This window comes from Hyperolius riggenbachi, chromosome 7 (assembly GCF_040937935.1).
Source record: "Hyperolius riggenbachi isolate aHypRig1 chromosome 7, aHypRig1.pri, whole genome shotgun sequence".
In the NCBI taxonomy this organism is placed as follows: domain Eukaryota; kingdom Metazoa; phylum Chordata; class Amphibia; order Anura; family Hyperoliidae; genus Hyperolius; species Hyperolius riggenbachi.
This window is the reverse complement of record NC_090652.1, coordinates 214,850,823-214,877,743: the sequence shown is the minus strand read 5'-3', so window position 1 is coordinate 214,877,743 and position 26,921 is coordinate 214,850,823. Positions and strand designations below refer to the sequence as shown.

The 26,921-nt window shown below is 42.6% G+C and overlaps 1 protein-coding gene and 1 long non-coding RNA gene across 23 annotated transcripts in view; one reads left to right on the top strand and one right to left on the bottom strand.

Annotated features, from left to right (window-relative positions):
• Positions 1–26,921, top strand: part of UNC80 (unc-80 homolog, NALCN channel complex subunit) — a 261,092-nt gene that overhangs the window by 152,980 nt on the left and 81,191 nt on the right. For 16 of the 22 annotated variants that reach the window (XM_068245188.1, XM_068245180.1, XM_068245176.1 and 13 more), the window contains 15 exons: positions 430–611; positions 699–830; positions 1,258–1,444; positions 2,210–2,341; positions 2,424–2,567; positions 4,551–4,651; positions 6,168–6,254; positions 7,957–8,140; positions 10,709–10,803; positions 11,882–11,971; positions 16,846–16,947; positions 20,357–20,537; positions 20,638–20,906; positions 21,950–22,084; positions 26,353–26,394. In XM_068245188.1, the coding sequence (XP_068101289.1) occupies positions 430–611; positions 699–830; positions 1,258–1,444; positions 2,210–2,341; positions 2,424–2,567; positions 4,551–4,651; positions 6,168–6,254; positions 7,957–8,140; positions 10,709–10,803; positions 11,882–11,971; positions 16,846–16,947; positions 20,357–20,537; positions 20,638–20,906; positions 21,950–22,084; positions 26,353–26,394 (2,063 nt within the window). The remainder of the gene's footprint in view (positions 1–429; positions 612–698; positions 831–1,257; positions 1,445–2,209; positions 2,342–2,423; positions 2,568–4,550; positions 4,652–6,167; positions 6,255–7,956; positions 8,141–10,708; positions 10,804–11,881; positions 11,972–16,845; positions 16,948–20,356; positions 20,538–20,637; positions 20,907–21,949; positions 22,085–26,352; positions 26,395–26,921) is intronic. The other 6 variants (XM_068245196.1, XM_068245197.1, XM_068245186.1 and 3 more) reach the window with 3 other exon arrangements.
• The window catches only part of LOC137524826 (uncharacterized), a 56,905-nt gene continuing 34,428 nt past the window's right edge, over positions 4,445–26,921 (bottom strand). Inside the window, exon 3 of the long non-coding RNA XR_011022782.1 lies at positions 4,445–4,668. This is a non-coding gene — a long non-coding RNA (uncharacterized lncRNA). The remainder of the gene's footprint in view (positions 4,669–26,921) is intronic.

Sequence of the window (26,921 nt, the reverse complement as noted above, 5' to 3'; positions counted from 1 at the left end):
CGTTTTACTTTTGCTTGGAAAGTGTTTTAAGTTTCTCCACTGTGAAGACATAAAAGAGCTATTGATGGACTAGGTTAAAGTCCACTAGGATGATTACTGTTTTGATTATTATTGTCTAGTAGAAATATACGATATCTGGAAATAGCAATTGTTGCTCCATATTGCACCCACAATCCTAACTAAATAGATTGTAGCACAAAATACAATTGATATCCACAGTCCCAGTTTCAGATCCTCCACGAGACCTTAGATGTCCCTAATATGTCTTCTTTCTGTTTAAATGTTACTAGTAAATGTATTTCTATAGGAAATTACTTAACGTAAAAGTATCTTTGTAGTCTTCTTGGGTTCTAGTGATGCTACATTTTTGGGTAAAATATTTATGGTTGAAGTTCAAATGGTTAATACAACACCTCTTGCTTCTTGCAGCTGCCATGTTCCTGCTGTGTGCTGTAAAGGTACCAGATGCTGTCTCTGAAATGTTAACATCTGAATTCCAACACCCAGAAACAGGCCAAAGGCTGAATGCTATTCTGAAGTTCCATACCCTCTGGAGGTTTCGGTACCAGGTCTGGCCAAGAATGGAGGAAGGAGCCCAACAGATCTATAAGGTTTGAATTATAACAGGAGTCTGGGGAGCAGTTAGATTAACTTATGGTATCAGAAATGTTTTAAATAGTGTTCATTTAAATTTACAGATCCCTCCTCCAAGCATAAACTTCACATTACCCTCTCCCATCTTGGGCATGCCTTCAGTACCAATGTTTGATCCACCCTGGGTTCCACAGAGTAGTGGAAGTGTACAAGATCCAATTAGTGAGGACCAATCTGTAAGTAGCTGACTTACTTGCAGTGATCTACTATATGTAAGATATGTGGATGATTAAATTATTTTATAAAGAATCATTCTCGATTTTATATAGAGAACGACTTCTTATTATGTTATTACGTATTCATTGGTCTATGATCAGCATTAGAGATGATCACATATAAGCAAAATTATGGAAAAAGATGTGATCAGTTTGACCATGTAATAGATTTGTAAGTCTCTGACTGGCCACTCATGATCACATATCATTTCTGCTCCATGCATAACCTAAAACAGCAAGTTGGCACAACCAGCCAATCAAAGACTTAAAAATCTGCCGCATGATCAAATTGATCATAAGCTTTTCCATAATTTCTCTTCTGGGTGATCAACCTAATCATTGTTAAATATTTTATAATGCATTGCACTCTTCCCATTTTTAACTTTAGAAATCTTTCTCTGCACGAGCTGTGTCCCGATCCCACCAGCGAGCTGAACATATTCTCAAAAACCTCCAGCAGGAAGAAGAGAAGAAGAGGCTCGGCAGAGAGGCCAGTCTGATCACTGCCATACCAGTCACGCAGGAGGCTTGCTATGAACCGACCTGCTCTCCTAACTCAGAGCAGGAGGAGGAAGGTGTGCCTCATGCATGTGGTCTACCAATAAATACTGTACACACAGACAAATGTAAATACTGTGGAGGGGATTTGCTAAAGGAGAAGTGGAACGAAGATATATTGCATTGTTTTTAACCTTGCTAGCAACCAGGGCCAGATTTACCATATGGCACTGTAGGCACGTGCCTACAGGCGCCTGATGATGGAAAGTCGTCTCACTTCTCTCCCCTAGTGCCCACTCCCTCTTTACCTATGCAGAGTCCCGAGCAGAGTGTAAATGAGAGGTTACTTACTCAGCTTTCGGCATACCACTGAGGACGAGATCTCCCTTCAGCACCACTAGCTACTTAATACTGAGGGTACCTCTGGCTACCTTATGCTAAGCAACACCTGTAGCTATGACTGAAAAGGGAAGTAAGGTAGAATTGAAAGCTGCGCTAGCCAGCACACTTGCAGTGCAGTTCGGCGGAGGTTCGTAGATTCGTAGATGGCAACGTATAGGGTGCAAGACATCTGTGCCTATAGGATCCTGTGATGTAAATCCGGGCCTGCTAGCAACCTGTGTGTCAGAATCGCTGATTATGTACTGTACCAGCATTTCTTTAGAAAATGAGGGCCTTTGTATAGTCTTAAGACTTAAGATGCATGATTGTCAATTAGTTATTACGGCAAAAATGGTTTATCGCACCTGTTAGGAGAATTCACTGTGAGCTATACACTGTGCATTCTGCTGTAATGGTGGGTTGGATAGGGCAGGTTTCACCTCTTTAATTTTGATTGCCAGTAGAAGAAGCCACCAACCTGAATTCCCGGCGTCTATCAGTAAGTCCGTCCTGCACTTCAAGCACTTCTCACCGTAACTACTCTTTCCGCCGTGGCTCTGTGTGGTCGATACGCTCTGCTGTCAGTGCTGAAGGTCAGTCTCTACCATTGCTAGTGCCAGATGTTGTCTAAGTAGGACAAAGTACTAATTGATTCTCCTGTTCCCTTTCTGTCAGATGAGGAGCATGCTACAGAGCACAATGCAAATCATCATGTGTCTCAGCCACCACAGCCTGTGTTCCCTGCATGTATCTGTGCTGCTGTCCTGCCAATTGTTCACCTCATGGAAGATGGAGATGTCCGTGAAGATGGTGTGGCAGGTGAAGATCAAACTCATTTTGTTAAATTTTGGTTTACATATTCTTGTATACTTTGTCTTGTGTATATAAAGGTAGCCTATTTTTATTATTATTGACACTATGATTACATATTATTATAAATTAATACATATTTGATACAGTACTTGCAAGAACATCAGTTCATGTCCCTAACTGTCCCTGACCAGAGCTCAAAGTCTATGCCACAACCACAGTGTAATTTGGGGCAGGGGCTAACCTTTCCTCTCTCTGATACTTCAGGTGAGATGTTTTTGTGGCTACACATGTTATGGGTGTGAAGATCCTAATGAGTATGCTTGATTTATGAGCCCACTCCCCCCCCCCCCCCCCCCAAGCTGTGAGTGTTACCAAAAAGAGGCAAAGGAAGGGTTATGAACATTAAGGGGCCCCATCAATGTTTTGCCGGGGGGGTATTTTTAGTTACACCCCTAATTTGGGGGAAGCCATTTAACCTACTAATATGTTTTTGACGTGTGGAAATAAATGAAAGTTCCTAGAGTAAACATACAGACACAGGAAGAACATGAAAACTCTATAGTGATGTAATGTTCTTTACTTGCAAGATGCAAGTTGAGAGGTTGGTTGTTAGCCACTTGGCCACCATTTTGCTCTTACGTCCAAAGGGAGATTTAAATAGTCCAGATTAGATGTATCAAGACGTATCTAGAGGGCCTCAGTTCTTCAAGCAATTGATGTGGTCTCTGCTATTGCCCAGCTTTATTTGTTATTGAATGTCCACACCATGGTGTGCTAGAGACTATACAGGGCCCTAGTGCTGTAAACAGTTTATATGGCTTGCACAGGATTACCAGACAGCTGGTATTATTTAAAAGGAAATAAATCCCTCCTACTTCAGGTGTGCTTCAACTGAGAGGTATATGAAGGCTGCCATATTTATTTCCATTTAAACAATGCACATTGCCTGGCCGTCCTGCTGATCCTCTGCTTCTAATATTTTTAGCCATAGACCCTGAACAAGCATGCATATCAGGTGCTCTGACTGACGTCTGACTGAATTAGCTGCATGTTTGTTCCAGGTTTGTGATTCAGTCACTACATACGCCAAAGAGGTCATTAGGTCTGTCAGGCAACTGATATTGTTTAAAAAAAATATGGCAGCCTTCATATCCCTCTCATTTCAGGTTCCCTTTAAAGTGAGATAAAACTAACTTTATAGCATTTTGGTACCTGGTGTTAGGTACAAGAGTATACACTTAATATTACATTTCATGTATACATAAAAATCTACAGTTACCTAGTCGATCCTCTAATGCCATGCTAGCATTTAGTAGCATGCAGAAGGAAGCCCTGCAAGGCACACTACCATTGTTCCCGGCCTCCTCCTTCATAGTGACGTGTCACTGTGGCAACGTTTGGCGTGCCACTCATTGCCATGCTAATGTGACACTATAAAGGAGCAGGCAGGGAGGAGTGGGAGTGTGCTGTGCAGAGCTTCTTTTTGCACTGGAGAATTTACCAGGTATTTATACATTTATTTGCATACATTACAAAAGAAAGGTTAATGTATGCTAAACTTAAACTCTTGTCCCTAACAATAGGTTAAAAGTTTTATAAAGCAAGTAGCTGATGCTTGATGGTCTGACAGCTTCTCTATTCCATTACTAGCACCTTACATCCAATCTCCACTACCACTACACCAGTAGTATTATCTTCTGTCTGCCAATCTGGATTTTTGCCATACTACCTCTTCCTCCCCCACTCTGCTACCCATCACTGTGTGTGACAGCATTACTTACATATCTGTGATCTGTTAACCGCACGTCAGACTGGCAAGTGATCTGGACACATAGGAAATAAATGGCTTGCACAGAACAGAACAGTGATGTGGGTAAGGTTGTCTCACACTTTTATTGGTCAGTGGTAGAGCAGCTTGTAGAAATGTATTTTGTATCACTGAATGCATAGCTTCCTTTCTGTTCCGTTCTCTTGTTTTTCCTCCTGTAGTAAGTGCAGTAGCCCAGCAAGTACTCTGGAACTGTTTGATTGAAGATCCATCCACTGTCCTACGACACTTCCTGGAAAAGCTCACCATCAGCAACCGACAGGTAACGTTGTTTCATATCTGATGATATACAAAACAAAATGGCAGCTGACTTATTAATTACCAACTACTATCGGCAGTCACGGTGGTATGAGTGGTCCCTTGTGTACACAAAATATAAGTCACCAAAGCATTCCCATTCAGATAAAAGAGGACCTGTTTACAACTGAAAGTAAAAGCAGAGATTTCACTTACATATATTTTAAGAACTATACTGTATGTATAAGCTGCACATTGTGACACGTTGCTTAGGTAGCTAGTTGTACTAAACTAATGCATGAAAGGACAAGCATCTGTAGAACGGTGCAAAAAAAAAAATCACTTAAGGATTTCGAGCAGTGCTGGGCACACACTACCTACACACACTAGTTCTGCTGTAGTCATATGTGAAGTGAGTGAGAAATTGGGGCTTTGTTCACTTTGTACAGAGTATGTACCATCAGGGTCGGACTGGGACACTGGGGGCCCACCAAAGAAATTTCAACCTGGGGCCCACACATCCCATGATTGCGGTGAAAAAAGGGTGTGACCATGCACCGGAAGGTGGGTGTGGTCATGATGTATTATGAACAGGGCCAAATGTACATGATGTTAGCAGCATTGTAATTCATAGACACTGCTGTCCAGCAAAACTTTGCATAGGGTCCCCTACTTCAATATAAAGTAATGTCCTACTTTGTAGAGGTTGCGACCGCAGAGGTTGCAACCGCATCAGAGCGTTTTGGCCAAAGGGGCCCCGAAGGGCCCTCCCTCAACTACAGTATTAGCTCTCTATTGGTCCTTTGCTCATAATAATCACTTCTATAGATACTTTGAACAGTGGTAATCATTAACAAGCTATTTTCCATCCCCTTCTTGTTCCTCTGACACTGTAGTTGCCATTGGCAGGTTTTGGTGCGTCGTATCGATTGTTTTGTATAGAGTGCTTGGGGGGGCCCATTGTAAAATTTGCATTGAGGCCTACAGCTCCTTAGCTACGCCACTGCTCTCAGCATGAGTGATTACAGCACTGAGAAGAGAATTTTTGTGCTGCAGGCAGCAATTGGAGCTCTGTCAGACAAGGAGGGGGGGGGGCCCACCAGAGATATGGAGGGGGGGCCCACCGAGGGAAAAAACTGTACTACTGTGGCCCAGTCCGACCCTGTGCACCATTATTGCTGCACAAGGCAGTCATAAAAATACTTCCAACTGACTGTTGCATGAAATTACTGGACACTTTCTGTAATTAAATCAGAATCAGTGATTCCATCGGTGTGACATCATTTGGAAAGCCAGGCTACTGCAGCAGATTAATAATAATAATCCTAACATTTGTATAGCGCTTTTCTCCTGTTCAACTCAAAGCACTTGAGAGCTGCAGCTACTAGGGGTGCGCTCGGATTATGTTTGCTATTCACTAAACTGAAAGCATTACACCGTCTCTGCATTAGCAAAACTTGGTGACTGCAAAATAATGGAGAAGCTGACAATTCGGCATATTCTGGATTATTTTGTGATTCTGTTTTGTATGATTGTTTCAGGATGAACTCATCTACATGTTGAGAAAGTTGCTTCTAAATATTGGAGATTTTCCTGCACAAACCTCACATATATTGTTCAACTATCTGGTGAGTTCAAGAGGTGTTGTTTTATGTACTCTGAAACGTATTTCTGTCTGTTATTGGTTTTAATACAAAAACATAAGGAGAGAATACACAGAATCATTAGATGCATTATGGAATTATGGTCTTGAGACACAAAACGTTTCTCATGGCTTATCTCTCCTTCAGATGATTCATTTGGCTTTCTGTGTTGCCTTAACTTTTTTTAACCCTGTTTAAATGATTCTCTAAAATGAAGTATCAATGACAAATGTTTTACAGTAATTTTGTACCAAATTATGCAAGAAAAATCCACTTTTTATCAGACATTTATGTAAAGCAGTATCAGCCTAGCTAAAACACTGCATTGTAGCGGCAGAACAAGGTAATTAAACCCCCTAAATACCGGGGCAAAATACCACAACTTTCCAGGTCATGGATTTTGCTGCCCGGGGAGGCAATGCTTAGCGCTGTAGCTCTGCCTCCAGTCGCGTCAATCTCTGCGTGGATCTCCGCCTCTCCCCCACCCCTCTCAGTGAAAGAAGACAGAGGGGCGGGGAGAAGCGACAATCATTTTAAAACAACTGCATACGTAAAACAAGCCATACTGAGCCCTGCCACCCAGTCATGGGGGTGGATAATAAACAGAAAAAGGTGCTGCTTGCATGTACAGTAGGTCCCCTATTCTAGGCATAGTCCTGTCAGCAGTATAGGGGTTGCCTGGTTATTCAGCAGTATAGTGGTTGTAATGTTATTGGACAAGCTTGCACATGAGATAAATCTCACATTAATATTAAATAAAAAACATAAATTTTTCTTACATGCCTAACTGCAAGTAAAATTCACTCAAAATACATTGTTCCTGAATAACTTAAAAGTATATCTCTGGTTGCAGAAATAGCACCATATTGCTTTCCAATTGACTCCAATAACCTATCATTGTTACGCATTTTTTTTAAAATATACTATCATTTTGAAGTGCAGATTACCTAAACCCAATCCTTATTTTTATAGCATCTTTTTAGATTCAGTCACAAGAATGTGTGTCTACACCCTTTACTCCTCTTCACCTGTGTCTAATAAATCCCCTATATGTGTATGGAACTGCGTGAACACCAGACAATAAAGGGGGGAGAGAAAAACTATGGAGAGATCTCAGCTCTCAGGCTACTGCAAGTTTACATTTAGATGAGTTGTACTGAGTTTTATTGAGATTATGAAATATTAGAGATTGTGTGATTTACATACTTGGGATTTACTGTATTTCCTGAATAACCCATTCCTGCCATTCTGTCCTTCCTTACCTCCTAGCCTGTAAGCTAAAATGGGAAGCACGCTCTTCCAATCAGTTTGTTATATTTTCTATTTGCTATGTAGTCATTTGTAATTTGTGCGCCTTATTAAAATTAAGTTAGATGCACTAACTGCCGGTAATATTGCCATGCGCAGGCAGCACAGGGCAATATTACCGTTACTCCTGCCAGCAGTGTACCCGCAGTACATGATTAATGCGAGCGTTGCTTCGGTAATGCGTTACCATAGTAATTCTCACCTTAATCATGTACTGCAGGTTGCACTCTTAGGGTAATGTGTGATACACTGCTGGCAGTAGCAATGGTAATATTGCCATGTGCTACCTGCGCATGTTAGCTGGCCGTACATGCATCATGTGCTGGTGACTGATGAATAGCAATGATATGTTTGCCTATAAATGACTGGCTTTTCTCAGGTGGGTCTGATCATGTACTTTGTCCGTACACCATGCGAGTGGGGCATGGATGCCATATCTGCAACTCTTACCTTCTTGTGGGAAGTGGTGGGGTACGTGGAAGGTCTCTTTTTTAAAGACTTGAAGCAAACAATGAAGAAAGAGCAGTGTGAGGTGAAGCTTCTAGTGACAGCATCAATGCCAGGTGAGGGATACTTATCATTGATATCTACCACTGGATGAGTGATTTATGTGAGGGATACTTATCACTGATATCTACCACTGGATGAGTGATTTATGTGAGGGATACTTATCACTGATATCTACCGCTGGATGAGTGATTTATGTGAGGGATACTTATCATTGATATCTACGACTGGTTGAGTGATTTATGTGAGGGATACTTATCACTGATATCTACCGCTGGATGAGTGATTTATGTGAGGGATACTTATCATTGATATCTACCACTGGTTGAGTGATTTATGTGAGGGATACTTATCACTGATATCTACCGCTGGATGAGTGATTTATGTGAGGGATACTTATCACTGATATCTACCGCTGGATGAGTGATTTATGTGAGGGATACTTATCACTGATATCTACCACTGGATGAGTGATTTATGTGAGGGATACTTATTGATATCTACCACTGGATGAGTGATTTATGTGAGGGATACTTATCACTGATATCTACCACTGGATGAGTGATTTGTGTGAGGGATACTTATCACTGATATCTACCGCTGGATGAGTGATTTATGTGAGGGATACTTATCACTGATATCTACCACTGGATGAGTGATTTATGTGAAGGATATTTATCACTGATATCTACCACTGGATGAGTGATTTATGTGAGGGATACTTATCATTGTTATCTACCACTGGATGAGTGATTTATGTGAGGGATACTTATCATTGATATCTACCACTGGATGAGTGATTTATGTGAGGGATACTTATCACTGATATCTACCACTGGATGAGTGATTTATGTGAGGGATACTTATCATTGATATCTACCACTGGATGAGTGATTTATGTGAGGGATACTTATCACTGATATCTACCACCGGATGAGTGGTTTATGTGAGGGATACTTATCATTGATATCTACCACTGGATGAGTGATTTATGTGAGGGATACTTATCACTGATATCTACCACTGGATGAGTGATTTATGTGAGGGATACTTATCATTGATATCTACCACTGGATGAGTGATTTATGTGAGGGATACTTATCACTGATATCTACCACCGGATGAGTGGTTTATGTGAGGGATACTTATCATTGATATCTACCACTGGATGAGTGATTTATGTGAGGGATACTTATCATTGATATCTACCACTGGATGAGTGATTTATGTGAGGGATACTTATCACTGATATCTACCACTGGTTGAGTGATTTATGTGAGGGATACTTATCATTGTTATCTACCACTGGATGAGTGATTTATGTGAGGGATACTTATCACTGATATCTACCACTGGATGAGTGATTTATGTGAGGGATACTTATCATTGATATCTACCACTCTTTGAGTGATTTATGTGAGGGATACTTATCATTGATATCTACCACTGAATGAGTGATATATGTGAGGGATACTTATCATTGTTATCTACCACTGGATGAGTGATTTATGTGAGGGATACTTATCATTGATATCTACCACTGGTTGAGTGATTTATGTGAGGGATACTTATCATTGATATCTACCACTGGATGAGTGATTTATGTGAGGGATACTTATCATTGATATCTACCACTCTTTGAGTGATTTATGTGAGGGATACTTATCATTGATATCTACCACTGAATGAGTGATTTATGTGAGGGATACTTATCACTGATATCTACCGCTGGATGAGTGATTTATGTGAGGGATACTTATCACTGATATCTACCACTGGATGAGTGATTTATGTGAGGGATACTTATCATTGATATCTACCACTGGATGAGTGATTTATGTGAGGGATACTTATCACTGATATCTACCACTGGATGAGTGATTTATGTGAGGGATACTTATCACTGATATCTACCGCTGGATGAGTGATTTATGTGAGGGATACTTATCACTGATATCTACCACTGGATGAGTGATTTATGTGAAGGATATTTATCACTGATATCTACCACTGGATGAGTGATTTATGTGAGGGATACTTATCACTGATATCTACCACTGGATGAGTGATTTATGTGAGGGATACTTATCATTGATATCTACGACTGGTTGAGTGATTTATGTGAGGGATACTTATCATTGATATCTACCACTGGATGAGTGATTTATGTGAGGGATACTTATCATTGATATCTACCACTGGTTGAGTGATTTATGTGAGGGATACTTATCATTGATATCTACCACTGGTTGAGTGATTTATGTGAGGGATACTTATCATTGATATCTACCACTGGATGAGTGATTTATGTGAGGGATACTTATCATTGTTATCTACCACTGGATGAGTGATTTATGTGAGGGATACTTATCACTGATATCTACCACTGGATGAGTGATTTATGTGAGGGATACTTATCATTGATATCTACCACTGGTTGAGTGATTTATGTGAGGGATACTTATCATTGATATCTACCACTGGATGAGTGATTTATGTGAGGGATACTTATCATTGATATCTACCACTGGATGAGTGATTTATGTGAGGGATACTTATCATTGATATCTACAGCAGGATGAGTGATTTATGTATTTTCTTCTTTATTTCTGTTGGTGTTTTAGGTACAAAGACTTTGGTGGTTCATGGTCAGAATGAGTGTGATATCCCCACTCAGCTTCCGGTTCATGAGGACACTCAGTTTGAGGCACTCCTGAAGGTGAGTAAAACATCAGCAACATTAAACAGGTAGTGAATACTATTTCTCAGTCACTATACAACACCATTTTTATGAGCGCAGCTGAATGTGGATTATGGATGGGGGTAATTCGTTCCAGGTACAACTTTGGAGTATGTGAATCAAATGAGAAGAGTTTTAGTGCTCTTTTCAGTTCACAAATCATATGCAAAGCTATATGATCTACCTAAAGCCAATCAGCAATGCACAAGGTGTCGTAAGCAATCCACTTTTTCTCCTGTGTTTTCTCCCATGTGATATTTTTATACCTTATCAATAAAATGCATTTTAAAGGAAACCAGAGACCACCTGAAAGATAAAATGTACACATACCTGGAGTTTCCTCCAGCACCCTTCAGGCTGATTGGTCCTTTGCCGTCTTTCCAGTACTACTGCAGGCGCAGGACACTCTTGGCCACAGGAGTGGGATGGGGAAGTGTGTACGGCCAGACTGCCCCTGCACCAACTGGCGTAATTAACGGTCCACCTAACAGAGGATCCAGGTGGCCTAGGTAGATGGCAATGGACCGATCAGCCTAAAGGGTGCTGGAGGACGCCCCAGGTATGTATAATTTTTTTTTTAGATACACTTTAAGCCACCAGCAAGAAAATACTTTTTGAATTGCAGATTGTGGGGAGCATAATATAGGGGCAAGCTGCTTGTGGAATTAGGGTGCCGAGAGGAGAACAATGCAAACACAGGTAGAACATATAAACTCCTTGCAGATATGGTAATTTTCAGATATAATCTGATGACTCTACTATTGCAAGAGGAGAGTTGTTGCCACTTAGTCATCATGCCATTCACAGCATCAGTTATTACTGGCAGTATGCTACCTTATGGTCCATAATGGAGAAGAGTGGATGCTGGAGAGTTTAATAATGTTACTGAATTATTGACTTCATAGGGAAGGCAATGCTTAGTTTACTATAACTAGATTCTACTATATCACACTGAGCTTCCACACGGTTTAATTATGTCACTGACAGGGACACATATTTGAGGTTAACTTTCACTGGAAGAATTACTCACTTCATTTTCTCTCTTATATCATGTCAGGAATGTCTGGAATTTTTCAACATAGCCGATTCACAGTCAGCCAATTACTTTCTTATGGACAAGCGATGGAATCTGACTCATTACAATAAGGTGAGTGAAAGGTTTAGGCAGCTACACTGATCTGTAGCAAGACACAAATATATACAAATAACAGTTAACAGTTATCAGCAGGGAAGGCTGTAACCAAGCAGCTTGGAGTGATCAAATGTAATGCTTGGGGGTCATACTTTGACCACCCAGGGCAACAAGGCTGGCAGCTGAATAATGGAAGAGGCTACACAGACTGCCCAGAGCAACTGCAGCTCTGGGCTTCTGATATCGCTACAAATAAAACACAATGGCAGCGCAGTGCGATGTTGCGCTGCCTTAGCGATAGCAAGCATTCAGACAGGTACAAGACAGGACTAGAGATTTGAGCGTAACTAGTAGCAACCGCAGCTAACAGTCATGTCCACAGAAGCAGAGTAAGCAGGCTAACAACAGTCACCAGCAAGCATCCACCCAGGCAAGACTACAGGATAGAACGTAACTAATAGCAACCGCAGCCTATAGTTACGTTCCCAGAAACTAGAGTAGCAGGAATACTACCAGTCACCAACGTGGTGATGGCAGAATCCAAGCTATCAGGATAATGGACTTCACTGACACACCGCGGATGCAGCGAACGTCCATCCAGCATGGAACAAGGCAATACACAATAATACAGAAAAATAACAAATGGCTCAACTAACGGATAAATATATATTAGCAAGTCTGCATATATATTTATCAAGAAACTAGCTAAAGCACAAGTAATAAGGTCACATTAAACTACGATAACAGAACTATACAGAGTAACAAGGTGCCCAGCAGACTAGCGTACTGACCGCTATGACGGGCAGGGTCTAAAATGGGAGGCAGACTTTTAAACCGGCATCAGCCAATGGATGCAAGCATGCAACTTTCCACACAGCTGAATGGTAATCACTCAAACCTGAGCTGGCTTGATTACCATTTGCTAGCTGTGAATGCAAAGGACTCCCATAAGAAATTCATGCAGTATTATGTAACAACATGCATGCAGGAAATCCAGGGCTATCCGGTTGCAGCTCAGCTGCAATAAGCAATTGGTGGAATGATGACAGCATCCTGAGCTGCCCAGAACTGCAGAGCGATTGCAAATGACAATGAGACTTATTGCGAATGCACAACCGAATGCAAGCAGATAAGCCAGAACTGTCCGTTTGCAGCTGCACTGCAACGGACAGAATACGCTACAGGAGGGATCCTTACATCAAAACTGTCTACATGTAGGGTTGATGTGGCTCTGCAAAATTTAAAGCTACAGGCTTGCTAGATACCAGCGGTTCTGGATGTAAGCCTGGCTACAGGGGCATAAAGAGATAATTTGCATATTCAGTAGCGGTGCATTGTGGGTAGCCACAAATGTTCATTTAAAGCTGAATTATCACAAGTACTGTACCTTCTGTTTTAAAGGAGTTATCAGGCATTATTAAGCAGAATAAGTGCTACTTACCCGGGGCTTCGTCCAGCCCCAAGCTCCCAGCATGGCCCTCGCCGCAGCTCTGCCCGCAGCTGTTGGCCTCCTCTGCCTCCTGGTCCCCGGCGATGACGTCAGGCTGACCTGGAAGTCGGCCTGTACTGCGCCTGCGCGAGCGGTGCTGTCAATCACCGCCACGTGGACCAGAGCGTACTGAGCAGGCGCAGAACTACTGCGCCTGTGCAGTACGCTCCGGTCCACGTGGCGGTGATTGACAGCGCCACTTGCGCATGCGCAGTACAGGCCGACCTCCAGGTTGGCCTGACGTCATCGCCGGGGACCAAAAATTATGACCAGGGCTACCACAAGTTTCTATCAAAAGTATAAATTCACTTTATTGAATACAATCATATTAATTTTATAAAACTATATTCATTAAAAGCACATGGGATGGCCACCCCGCCATACACCCAGCATATTCACAACACACTCAGGTGCACCATCCTACTGGCCACTAGGGATAGAGGAAATTGTCCAATCAATTGTAAAGGTAAGGGGAGCCGGTGTGGTTAGATGGATACTTGAAATCCATATATGTCGCTGATTGCTCTCTCAATTTCAAAATTGCAACATAAACAGCTCATGAAGCAAAACAGAATGCACACATAGCCAGTCACATTTAAATAAGCTTTTCAGCGGCATTGTCCAGCAGTCATCAATGTCAGGATCGAAAGGACCCAAGCAGCCTTAGTCCGCTATGACCAGATATGGTTGTTTTTCCGAAGCAGAGAGTCCGTGGTAGCACTATTGAGAGTAATGGAAGAGAGACACAGGGAAGTGCAGTGCCAGCCCGGGTTATCTCCACGGGTGGCAAGTCAGGCAGGATGTCAAATGCCCTCCAAAATTCCTGTGTCACACTGGAGGTGCAAGGCGCCGTGGCATCCCATGATATGGAGCGGCTCCCAAATCACACTAAACTCTAATAACAAACACATTTCCTGCGATATGTTTTTATTTTCACAGCAGCAGTTCTTTTCACTAGAAATTCATCCCTTTCACTGGCAAGTCTCTCTTTGAGTCTCAATGAAGTGGACACTGGGCCTGTGTGTTTTACTATAGTGGCCCTTTTAGTATAAACAAAGTTACTGTAGAGGAAGATAACCCTCTAATTTGTGAAGCAGCCATCAGATATCAGCAGAGATTGGATCAACTGTAGGAAAATTAAGATCATTTTTTTCTTTACAAAGGGAGAGTCTTACCAAACAGTGGCCAGCAAAGTGTTGTGCACCTATCATTGCCATACCTCTGCAGCCTCAGGGCACCCCTGGCTTCCCAAGCACAGTAACTGGCGGGACTGCAAAACATAGGTGTGTGGGGACAGGGATGGAATAGACACTAAGGGCCCACCAGGGAAGTTTCAGCCTGGGGCCCACACGCCTCCTGATTCGGAACTTACATACACATGTATTTTGTAAATTATGCGCAGATGTCACTGCTATATAAATACATAATAATTTGGTAGGACATTAGACTATGACTATGGTCGGGAATAGATTCTGAGCTCTTCTGAGGACTGCCCATGACATGACTATGCAGGGCTGCTGCAGAAATGTTTTTATGAGGGCAGCAGGGGGGCTATGCAGGTGCTGGATTCACTGGCATGGGAGATGGTCATATGCGGCGCGCATATGACCAGCTCTGGCATGGCATGGGGTGTGGCCATAAAATAGTTAAGTTGCCAGGTGCCTTACAATGAACAAATTAAATAGCCAGGCACATACAGCACATGGCACATGCATAAATTAAGTAGTCATGTTCCCCAGAAAGAGAAAATAGAAATATCAGTATTAGGTAGCCAGTGCTGGCTGGGGAGGGCTGGGTACTTTGCAAGGTGCCGGGCTTGGTGCTGCCTTCTTTGCAAGGTGCTGCCTGGGTGCTGGGCTGGGGGCTCCCCTGGGTGCTGGGCTAGGGGCTTTGCTGGGTGCTGGGATGGGGTTTTTGCTGAGCAATTTGCTGGACGATTTGCTATGGGATGTGCTGGGTGCTTTGCTGGGCAATTTACTAGGTGCTGGGCTGGGTGATTTTATGGGGGCTTTGCTCGACGGTTTGCTGTGTGATGGTCTGGGGGTTTTGCTGGGTAATTTGCTGGGGGCTTTGCTGGGGGCTTTGCTGGACTGGGGGCTTTGCTGGGAGCTTTGCTGGTGCTGGGCTGGGGCTTTGCTAGGCAAAGGGTTTTGCTAAGTGCTAGGAGCTATGCTGGGCTGGGAGTTTTGCTGAGTGCTGGGAGATTAGCTGGTCTTGGGGCTTTGCTAGGCTGGGGGTTTTACTGGGCGCTGGGGGCTTTGCTGGGCACTGGAAGCTTTGCTGGGCTGGGGCTTTGCTAAGTGCTGGGAGCTTTGCTGGGCACTGGGAGTTTTGTTGGGCTGGGGGCTTTGCTAGGCTCTGGATTTTGCTGAGTGCAGGGAGCTTTGCTGCCCTGGAGTTTTTGCTGAGTGCTGGGAGCTTTTCTGGGTACTGGGGGCTTTGCTAGGCTGGGGGCTTTGCTGGGTGCTGGGGGCTTTGCTGGGCACTGGGGGCTTTGCTAGGCTGGGGGCTTTGCTAGGCTCAGGATTTTGCTGAGTACTGGGAGCTTTGCTGCCCTGGAGTTTTTGCTGAGTGCTGGGAGCTTTGCTGGACTGGGAGCTTTGCTAGGCTGGGGATTTTGCTGAGTGCTGGGAGCTTTTCTGGGTGCTGGGGGCTTTGCTGGGCACTGGGGGCTTTGCTGGGCTGGGGGTTTTGCTGAGCTCTGGGAGCTATGATAGGCTGGGGACTTTGCTGGGCATTTTGCTAGGCTGGGAGCTTTGCTGGAAGGCGTTGTTGCCACGCTACAGACCTCAGATCTGCGGCCATAGAGAAGCAGAGCAGGGCACACCACCTGCCCAGGACAGGAACACTTCAAATGCAGCTCCCGATGTGTCACCTGACCCACATCGGGTCACATGCACCCATCAGGATCCATACAGAGAGGATGCAGCAGAGCAGCAGGCAGCTATAGGAAGTAAAGAGGAGCAGTGCTTGGAGCTCTTGTAAGTGGTTTCTGCTGTACACTGCTCTGCATTTGCTCGGGAAGGGGGGAGATGGCTTAGTGTTATGATGAGGCTCCCTGTTGATTGATCTCTCAAGCAACTGCAAATAACACACATCAAGCATCAGACAATCCCTGCCTGTGCAGGATAATTGAGATCCAACTGCATTTATAACTTAGCTGCAGACACCAAGGTAACATTGTTTAACAACACCCAGGGGTTCTCTTTAAAGCTCTAAGTATGGCTAGTTTATTTTACCTTTAGTCATATTTATAGTAATAAGAAATCTTTTTCCACATAGAATGAGGAAAATGAGTTGACAGGTGAGGAATGGGCATTGCTACTATCCTTTTTACTTGCAATTCAAAAACAATCTGCTGTTACAGTGTCAGTGACATTTGTGTTTTTATATTTCACAGACCTATGTACGTGACATTTATCCATTTCGGAGATCGGTTTCCCCACAACTGAACCTGGTGCACATGTCTCCTGAGAAAGGGCAAGAACTGATCCAAAAGCAGGTAGGTCAGTGTGATTGCCCTTAGAATACTATAAGGGCTGACACAACTAACAGCAGTGCAATTGCAGGAGATACATCATGGTTCTTCATCTTAAAGCTCAACACCACACCAAAAATAAAGCAACACAAATTCTTGTGGCAGTCATACTAATTGTTGCAAATTATAATTATTACCTTTGGAGCTGAACTTTCAAATTGAAAAATAATTATTGTGCAGCTGTGCTTGTCTGCAGCTGTGCACCCATCCATACAGACTTAAAGTGTACCCAAGGCGACATGTGACATGATGAGATAAACGTGATTGTATAGTGAATAACATGGCAAAGCAAGAATTTAAGGTTTTCTGTTTAGTTGACCTGAGGAAGCGGGCTGTGTCCCGTGAAACGTATTGTCAACAGTATAACCGTTTTTTTTTTAATAAAGACTACCTGTTACCCATCCCAGTGAGTCTTCAATAGAGGTAAGAAACCTCATTTTATTATTTTTTAGCAAATACTTATATAGTTTGGGCACCTTCCCACAAACCCTATCGAGTACCCCAACAACTCTCACAGATCTGGCGATCTCTACTATATTGGGATTTATTCCACTAGTGGAGGAGACCAAAGGAGGAGAGCGACCGCCCGATTACAGAACAAGCCGGGTGACTGAGCGGGAACGGTCAAAATTTCCCACACGCGTATACGGTATTTGCAGAACTGCAACCCATCCTTGTGAGTATTCAATTATCCACAATTGAACCTCCAGGGCTTTAACGATACTGCACTATTGGGCTCCTGATCTTCCTTTCCTCAACAGATAAACAGGCAGTGGCGTACCTAGGGTATCTGACACCCGGTGCTGGGTATTATAAGACAAACCCCCCCCCCCCCCCCAAAAAAAAAGTAAAGGGGCAAAAAACGGGTGGGGGTTATAACAGACAAAAAATGGGCGTGGCTGTGACCGGATGAGGGCGGAGCTAACTGTAATTTACCATGAACCCGGGGTGAGAGTGATATGGAGGCTGCCATATTTATTTCCTTTTAAACAATACTAGTTGCCTGCCAGCCCTGCTGATCTATTTGGCTGCAGTAGTGAACTGAATCACACCAGAAACAAGCATGCTTGTTCAGGGTCTATGGTTGAAAGAATTAGAGGCAGAGGACCAGCACGGCAGCCAGGCAACTGGTATTGCTTAAAAGGAGATAAATATGGCAGCCTTACTATTATTCTCACCTCGGGTTCCCTTTAAAAGTGCAACGCAAAGACAGGGGACCCAAGTTTTGGTGACCCTTCCCCCAGAAAATTCACATACTTGTCCAGGTTTTCTCAAGAAAATACACGTAATGTGTGCAGATTTGCCCAGAGAATACGTTCAATCATGTCGGCAGATTTGCCCAGAAAATACATGCAATCATGTCGGCAGATTTGCCCAGAGAATACGTTCAATCATGTCGGCAGATTTGCCCAGAAAATACATGCAATCATGTCGGCAGATTTGCCCAGAAAATACATGCAATCATGTCGGCAGATTTGCCCAGAGAATACGTTCAATCATGTCGGCAGATTTGCCCAGAAAATACATGCAATCATGTCGGCAGATTTGCCCAGAAAATACATGCAATCATGTCGGCAGATTTGCCCAGAGAATACATGCAATCATGTCGGCAGATTTGCCCAGAGAATACGTTCAATCATGTCGGCAAATTTGCCCAGAAAATACATGCAATCATGTCGCCAGATTTGCCCAGAGAATACGTTCAATCATGTCGGCTGATTTGCCCAGAAAATACATGCAATCATGTCTGCAGATTTGCCCAGAGAATATGTTCAATCATGTCGGAAGATTTGCCCAGAAAATACATGCAATCATGTCGGCAGATTTGCCCAGAGAATACGTTCAATCATGTCGGCAGATTTGCCCAGAAAATACATGCAATCATGTCAGCAGATTTGCCCAGAAAATACATGCAATCATGTCGGCAGATTTGCCCAGAAAATACATGCAATCATGTCGGCAGATTTGCCCAGAAAACACTTCAATCGTGAAGCAGACCTGGCCAGAAGATAAACGTAAAAATATAAATTAAAAAAAAAACATTTACTCACCTGCAGCAGAGCTCCTGTTCCGGGGCCCACACCTCCCACGATCCTCTGCAGACAGCAACTGAAACCCCCAAAGTCTCCAGAGCAGGGCTTCGGACATTTTACTATAGCCCTGCTCTGCTGATGCGGTGAACTGACACGGCATCTATTAGATGGCGAAAGTCAGTTCACGCTGTCAGTTCACGCGAAAATAGCTAAAACTAAAAGGCGTAGGGCGGCGGTTTATATATCATTGGAAAGAGGAGAAAGAGAGCTTTAAAATGATATGCATCTTTCCATAGTTTCTGCACTGCTCGGAGTCCCTTTAAACACCCCTGCTCAGTACTCCAGGTCCTTCTGGATACTGGATGGTCGCTCTCCTGTAGTATGATAGACTTTCCAGAAAAACTGCAAAGCTATTAACTCCTAAGGAGGTTTGACTGGTGATGGGTAGGGTGTAGGCGCCCAATGTGTGTTCTATTTTAATGCTTTAAAATAAAAATAAAAAGAGAGGCAAATGCTTACCTCTCCAAAAGAAAAAGACTCCAGTTTAACTAGAAAAACGTTTATTCAAAAAGCAATCTGACAACGAGTTTCATGGTCAAGACCCGCTTTCTCAGGTCAATACAAAATGCCTTGATAGCATAGGGGATAGAGTGTAGACTCTAATACTACATCCTACAAGTCCCACCTCTTTATGTTATGTAGACCCTAGGTTCTCAACATGTGGTATGCGTATTCCAGGGGGTACTTCTGATGGTTCCAGGGGGTACTCTGGTTTGATATACTTAACCAAGAACAACAAATTTAGAGTTTTAGAGAATGATAAATCTTATTTAAACTACACTAAATTAGTATTTTAGCTAATCAAAAGCAATAGTAAATGCTTGGAAATTGTTTAGCACCAATTATAATGTACTACGATTAAATAGATATTTGTCAAGGGGTACTTGGGATAATGTTTATTATGATAGGGGGTACTTGGTGAGTACAGGGTTTTAAAAGGGGTACATACCAATAAAATGTTGAGAAACACTGATGTAGACAGATAGTTTGTATTGTAATGCAGGGATTTTGAAAAAGTTGTAGTAGATTTTTATTGTTAGTGATATGAAGGTCCTCCAATAAAAAGGAAGCTAATTTACAACATGACTCACTACTAAAAATAAATTGAAGAAATAAACAAAAGTATGTGCAATTTCTTATGTGATCAAAGTGACAAACTCATTAATTGTTTTGAGGACAATAAACGAATGAGCGTTGAATAGATGATTTTCAATGAATTTCTGTGTAAACCTGTGACGTGTACAGTGTAAGTAATCTGCAATACTTTGAATATTCACCAGGTATTTACTAGAAAACTTGAGGAAGTCGGAAGAGTATTATTTCTAATATCACTAACTCAGAAGATCCCTACTGCTCATAAGCAATCTCATGTATCAATGTTGCAAGAAGATCTTTTACGTCTTCCGTCATTTCCAAGAAGTGCTATTGATGCAGAGTTCTCACTGTTTAATGACCCCCAAGGTAACCCATTATATTTACAGCTTCAGGGACGATTATGTAATGTTACAATGCTTAGAACTTCTCATTAATGATGGTTTGGGGACAAATGCATCCTTATTAGGTGGCAAAGAGCTGTTCGGCTTGGATACCTTACATAAGAGCCTATGGATAAAGCTTCTGGAGGAGATGTTCTTGGGCATGCCAAGTGAATTTCCCTGGGGTGATGAGATAATGCTGTTCCTTAATGTCTTCAATGGAGCCCTGATTCTTCACCCAGAGGACAGCGCCCTCATAAGGCAGTATGCTGCTACCTGTATTAACACTGCAGTGCATTTCAATCATCTCTTCTCGCTGAGTGGATACCAATGGATTCTACCTACCATGCTCCAGGCAAGTAAATATGGATGAGTTTGTAGCATAAAAGATGTAAAGATAAAAGATGTAAAGAAGGAATAATTGCAAGGAGATATATATGAATACGCTTATTTTGTAGGTGAGCTAAAGGCAGACCTAAACCCAGGACTTCCTCTGTTGTGCTCTAATAGATAAGCAACAGCATAATAATCTTTACAGAAAAACATACCCTTGCCAAAGCTTATAGAGCTCCTTCAGAGATGCTGCAGTGTAGTTACTTCCTGGTTTGCTGGGAGCACAGAAAGGGTTAACACCCTATGCTTACATATAGTCTGTCTGAACGGCACACCCACGGCACACATCAGACAGAGATGAAAGTAGTGCACCTCGACTGCAGTACTCCATAAAAGCACGGGCACACTTTTACATTAGTGACTCCTGCTGGGGTTTGCCCTTCTCCAAGCAAAAATTGTAGGACTATGTTTATTTACTCTTCAAGTTGTTTTGCAAGATAAGAATAAGCGTGTATAAAAACCCTTTTAAATATCTTAAACCTCAACTACACCTAGAGCCTCATATGCACAGTAGACGAAACGTGGCTGAGGTGTCCAATAACAGACACCTCTGCTGAGCATCTAGCGTAAGCACAGCAGCCTTCGATGCCACTCGACATCTCAGTCACAAAGTTCCTTCAGCCCTCTTGGGCCCCCTGCATAGCCATAGCAACAGAACACGTGGCTAGCCTGCAGGCTAGCGGCGTGTCTGTACAGCCTCAGCCCTGTAATGTTGTCCAAAGGGTTTGGATAGCAATCAAGATGATAGGTAAATATAAATAGTGTATAGAAGAAAAGTGGTGGACAGAAAGAGGTGTCTTTGACCTGTACTACATGATTTATCTGCATTTTGAGTGTTACTGCTAGTTAGAGAGAATAGACTGCATGTGTCTTTAATGCAAGTGAATTATGAGATAAAATAAATTCATAAAAATGAACATACAGTACCATTAAAGTACTAAAAATGTATACAGTATATTATAAATAATGATATAATTATTCAGATATAACTGTTCTTTTCTTCAGGTTTATGCAGACTATGAAAGTAACCCACAGCTTCGCCAAGCAATAGAGTTTAGCTGCAGACAGTTCTATGTGTTGCATCGCAAGCCATTTGTGCTTCAGTTGTTTGCCAGTGTTGCTCCTCTCTTGGACCTTCCAGTAAGTGTATCTCTGTTATCTCTCCCTGTCACTTCTGTAAAGCTATGTACCAGGCAACCCAGCCAAGGAAGCCCTTGTCCAGGTGCATATTGTGACGGCACTGCTTGAGTCGGGCACAGGGTGTTGCCGCCACTAAAATAATGGTATTTAAATTACCAGTATTTTACAGTGTACTACCCTCTCGTCTAAGTGCCTAAACCAAACTCCGCACCTAATGCCAAATCCTAACCTCCCTGACAAAACCTATCACTCCTACTTAGTGCTTAAAGGGATACTTAAGTCAAACAAAAAAAAAATGAGTTTTACTCACCTAGGGCTTCCAATAGCCCGCTGCAGCTGTCCGGTGCCCTTGCCGTCTCCCTCCGATCCTCCTGGCCCCGCCGGCAGCCACTTCCTGTTTCGGTGACAGGAGCTGGCAGGCTGGGGACGCGAGTGATTCTTCGCGTTCCTGGCCACAATAGCACCATCTATGCTGCTATAGCATATATCATATACCATATAGCAGCATAGAGGGTGCTAATGTGTCTGGGAAAGCGAAGAATCACTCGCGTCCCCAGCCTGTCAGCTCCTGTCACCGAAACAGGAAGTGGCTGCTGGCGGGGCCAGGAGGATCGGAGGGAGACGGCGAGGGCACCGGACAGCTGCAGGGGGCTATTGGAAGCCCTAGGTGAGTAAAACTCATTTTTTTTGTTTGACTTAAGTGTCCCTTTAACCCAAACCCCCCTGTAAGTACCTAAACCAAACCCTCCTACCTAATCCTACCTAATCCTCCCTAATGCCTCACCCTAAGAATGCACCCCCCCCACCCGTGCCTAAACTGAAACTCCCCCCACCTAATGCCTAACACACTCCCCCAATTGCCCTAAGCAGACCTCCCAACCTCGGTGCCTAAAAGCCCACTAGTTGAAGCCGATCATCTAGAATGTGCTACAACCACCATTGATTCCTAGACAATCGGACACCCACTAACCGTTTGGGCACCCGGTTACAGATATTTAATACAGGCATCTATTAGATGCGTGATGATCCCCTTGCTTAAATGACCTGATCCACACAGCTACACTTGTCACAATCATAGGACTTTGCTGCAGTAAGTCAGCTTTATTGACTTTCTCCAATATAATCAGCATTTTCTTGAGGGCAGGAGAAGCAGAATTACCCAGTGTCTGCCCCTTAGTTTGGGAAGTGAGCACTACCTTTCATGCTTTTTGAAAAAGATGCACATTTTCAGGCAGGAGTTCACATTTCATGAGCGATCTTACTGATTTATCAGTAGTTAGGTGTCAGTAATGAAGACAGTGTGAATTCTTACTGTCATTCTGTGTATCCTTGAATTTTTCTTTTCATAAAAAGCAGCATCTTCATATAAAACTCTCCATCCATCTTTATGTCAAAAACTCTTGGTGCGTAATTTTTTCCAGGACTTCAAACTACTTTTTTTTTTACCATAAGTGATACAGTACAAATAACCTCATCTACACACGTCAAAAGTTGTGTTAAAATGCAAAATACATTAATATTTTGATGAAAATCAAGTGTGTTTTATAAGTGGACATCAAGGCTCTAAAATTAATCTCCTATGATGCAGTGCCTCTTCAAAAGGTCATAGTCTAGTCTCTAGAGCTTAGCAAAGAAATGAACAGCGCTACTTAAGTAGCGCTGTTCATTTCTTTGCTGTGTTTGATTTAATTCTGGTCAGCTGCTCCCACTTGTTAGTGTTTCTTTGGTGTATATGCAGAGCCTCTGTTTGGTTCAAGGTGCGTTCGTAGTTCCTGGGGGGGGCTCAGCGCATCTCTGAGCTGAGGCCATTCAGGGGCGGCCTGGTGATGCGCTGATCCCACTTTTTCTGCGCTAGTCTCTAGAGCTTGCTCAGACCTGTGTGAAAAAAATGTAAAGCATCCAGTGAGCTACAGGTATTCAATCGGAAACACCTTGTTCATGATTCAGAAGAGAATGGCCAGACCAATTCAAGCTGACAGGAATACTTCATTAAAACAGTGTCAGAGTGCAAAGTCAGGTTCCTCTTCTGTTAGCCAAGAGGAGAAATCTGAGGCTGCAGTCGGCACAGGCTCATGAAAACTGTGGAAGACTAAACAAAATCTGTCCTGGTCTGATGAATCTTGGTCTCTGCTGAGGGACACGGGTGGTAGAGTCAGGGTTTGGCATCAGTTGTATGAATCCTAAGGGTACAATCTTAAAATAATATTTCCAGTATTTTCTGAGGAACTGAGGCTGATTTCAGAGGAAGACCAATATTAACACAGTGTTCTGAACAAATTGCTAACCTGTATATTTATATAAAACACAAATTTGAAAAATTAAAGTGTTAGTATACATATTTATACATTTGTGTGAGCTGTTTTAGAATGGTCTGATCAATAATGCAAAATTCCAGTATGATATTTTTAGCCCCATGTCATAATACTTTTTCATCACCCCGAGTATCTACTGTATATGTTGTTACGCTTTGTCTGTACTGGTGCCTGTGTGCCTATCCTTGTTTGAAAAAATTGTGCTTCTAGAATGTTCCTTTAGCTTCTGAAGTGTTTATTTTACTCTTGTCGAAAATTGTCTTTCTGTACTCCTCTTTAACTTTGTGTAGATCTTAAATCAGCACGTTAAAAAAGGGAATGATAAAAGTGTACCTCCTTAAAGTGTACCCGAGGCAACATAAAAAAGATACATACGGTATTTAAGAGGGAAGTCTCTGGATCTTGCAGAGACTTCCCATGTCCTCCTGGTCCTCACCATTGCTGCGAGTGGACCCCCCGAACAATTCCAACAAGACCTTGTCGGAAATGTGATTGTGGCTGTGCTCCTTTTCATGCCTACTGCACCTGTGCTTGAATGGCATTGCCTGCACAGTAAGTCAAAGCCCTTTCCTGCAGGATCGGCTCTGTGCTATGCAAGCGCAGTCATACTTGCCAGCACAGTACGACCGCACTCATGCAAGAATAGGAGTGCAGCTGCAAACTTCCAGAGGGTCCTGGGCATGGGCAGCAGTGGTAGGGGCATAAAAGACACAGGACGCCTCTGGAGGATCAAGAAGCTTCTCTCTACCTAGGTAAGTATCTTTTTGGGGGGTTTAGGTTCACCTTGGGTTTACTTTAAGAAAAGCAAAAAACTTTTATCAAATCATCCCTATATTTGGAATATTTTAAAGTGACCCTGCAGTGAAGGAAAAGTTACTAAAGTAAGCACAATCCCACGCGGCACTAGGACTATACTTAGAGTCACTGCCATCCAGGCCTATATTTAGAGTCACTGCCATCCACGTTCCTATCCTTGTTTGCATAGTGGTGTATTCCCTTGTATCACGTTCTATTCAAACCCTACAGTCAGCACAGTTCCCAGAGCTTGACATAGATGTAGTGACTGCCTCCTTACTTCTCCGCCTACATTATGACTTCACTTCCATCTCATCTCCCTCTCTTCAGCCCACCCATTTGTGCAGTGAGGGAAGGTGGCTGGGTTGTGACATTGCAGTGTGAGCAGAGAGGGTCTGAGCCAGCCACTACATCCATGTTAAGCTCCAGTAGCTGTGTTCACTGATGGACTTCTGCAAAGACCACATAGACTGAGTCCTAGAAAAATCTTGCCTTGACTGTCTTTCATGGAGCATGACACCAGGGAATAGTTTACTACAGTAGTGAGGACCAAAACACGGATGCACTGAGTGTAAGCACTGTCATTATGGATGCTCATTTGGACTCCACGAAATGGAAATTTCTGCATTTCCGATCGGACACTCAGAAATCAGATTTCTGCAGAAATCTGATTTACCACAACTCTGTAATTTTAGCCCAATCAGCCAACTTGGAAGTATTTAGCCAATCAGAGAATGCAAAAAAATGACAATGAAAGACTTCTCATAAATTGGTAAAATGGAAATCAGAAATCGACATTGGCGGAAATCGGAATTTCCGCAGAATCTGAAGTCACCATTTCCGACCATCCCTGACAGGCATAGTGATACATTAGTGCTGTACTTTAGTAACTTTGCTCTCATAACACGGTGAATTTAGTATACAGATACACAGGTGTAATTCCCAGGCCACTGCTGTGAAGGTCTACAACATATATCATTGTGAAAGCTGCCTCCCATAACTCTCAGCTGGGACTGAGATGGGAGTGATTATTCCCAACTGCGTGTTTGCATAGCCAGCATTACCCAACATTCTCTCCATGAATGTGTGATTGCAGTGAACCCAAACAAAGCTCTATGGGTACGAAGGGATGCATTAAATCTTACTTCCTGCTTTTTGCAGAATTGTGAACCAATGAGACAAACAGAGAGAGAAGAATTCTGGGTATGTCTTACACCAAGGTTTCCAGCAAGTCTCCTAAAAAAAAACCTAAACAGCATAGCAGCTGAAGATTAAAGCTGAAAGAAAATATTTAACATCGTTCAATTACAAAATGGCGTGTACTAATAATAACTGTTAAAAAGATTTTTGTATGAAAGTGGTGTTGGTTAAGTATAAGTACACAAAAAACTCAAAGGAGAAATTCAAATTTTGTTAAGAAAAATAAAAAAAAATACCATAAACATCCATCAGGGGTTCATTAGTTTTTTTGTAAATTAATCTTTTTAAACATACTTTTAGAGATTAAATTAATCTTTTTAAATAAAAGATTCACTACTGTCACACTTGATCCATTGCATCGGACAATATAATTGCTTCAAAAGGCGATGCCAATGTATTTCAATGGGGCCTTTCACACTCCTCAGCTTGGGGTGCAATGAGCTCTGATGGAACAACATTCAGGGTGTGGTTCAAGTCTATAGTACACTATGCTGCACTGTACATGTAGCATCGATGCAATGCACCCTTAC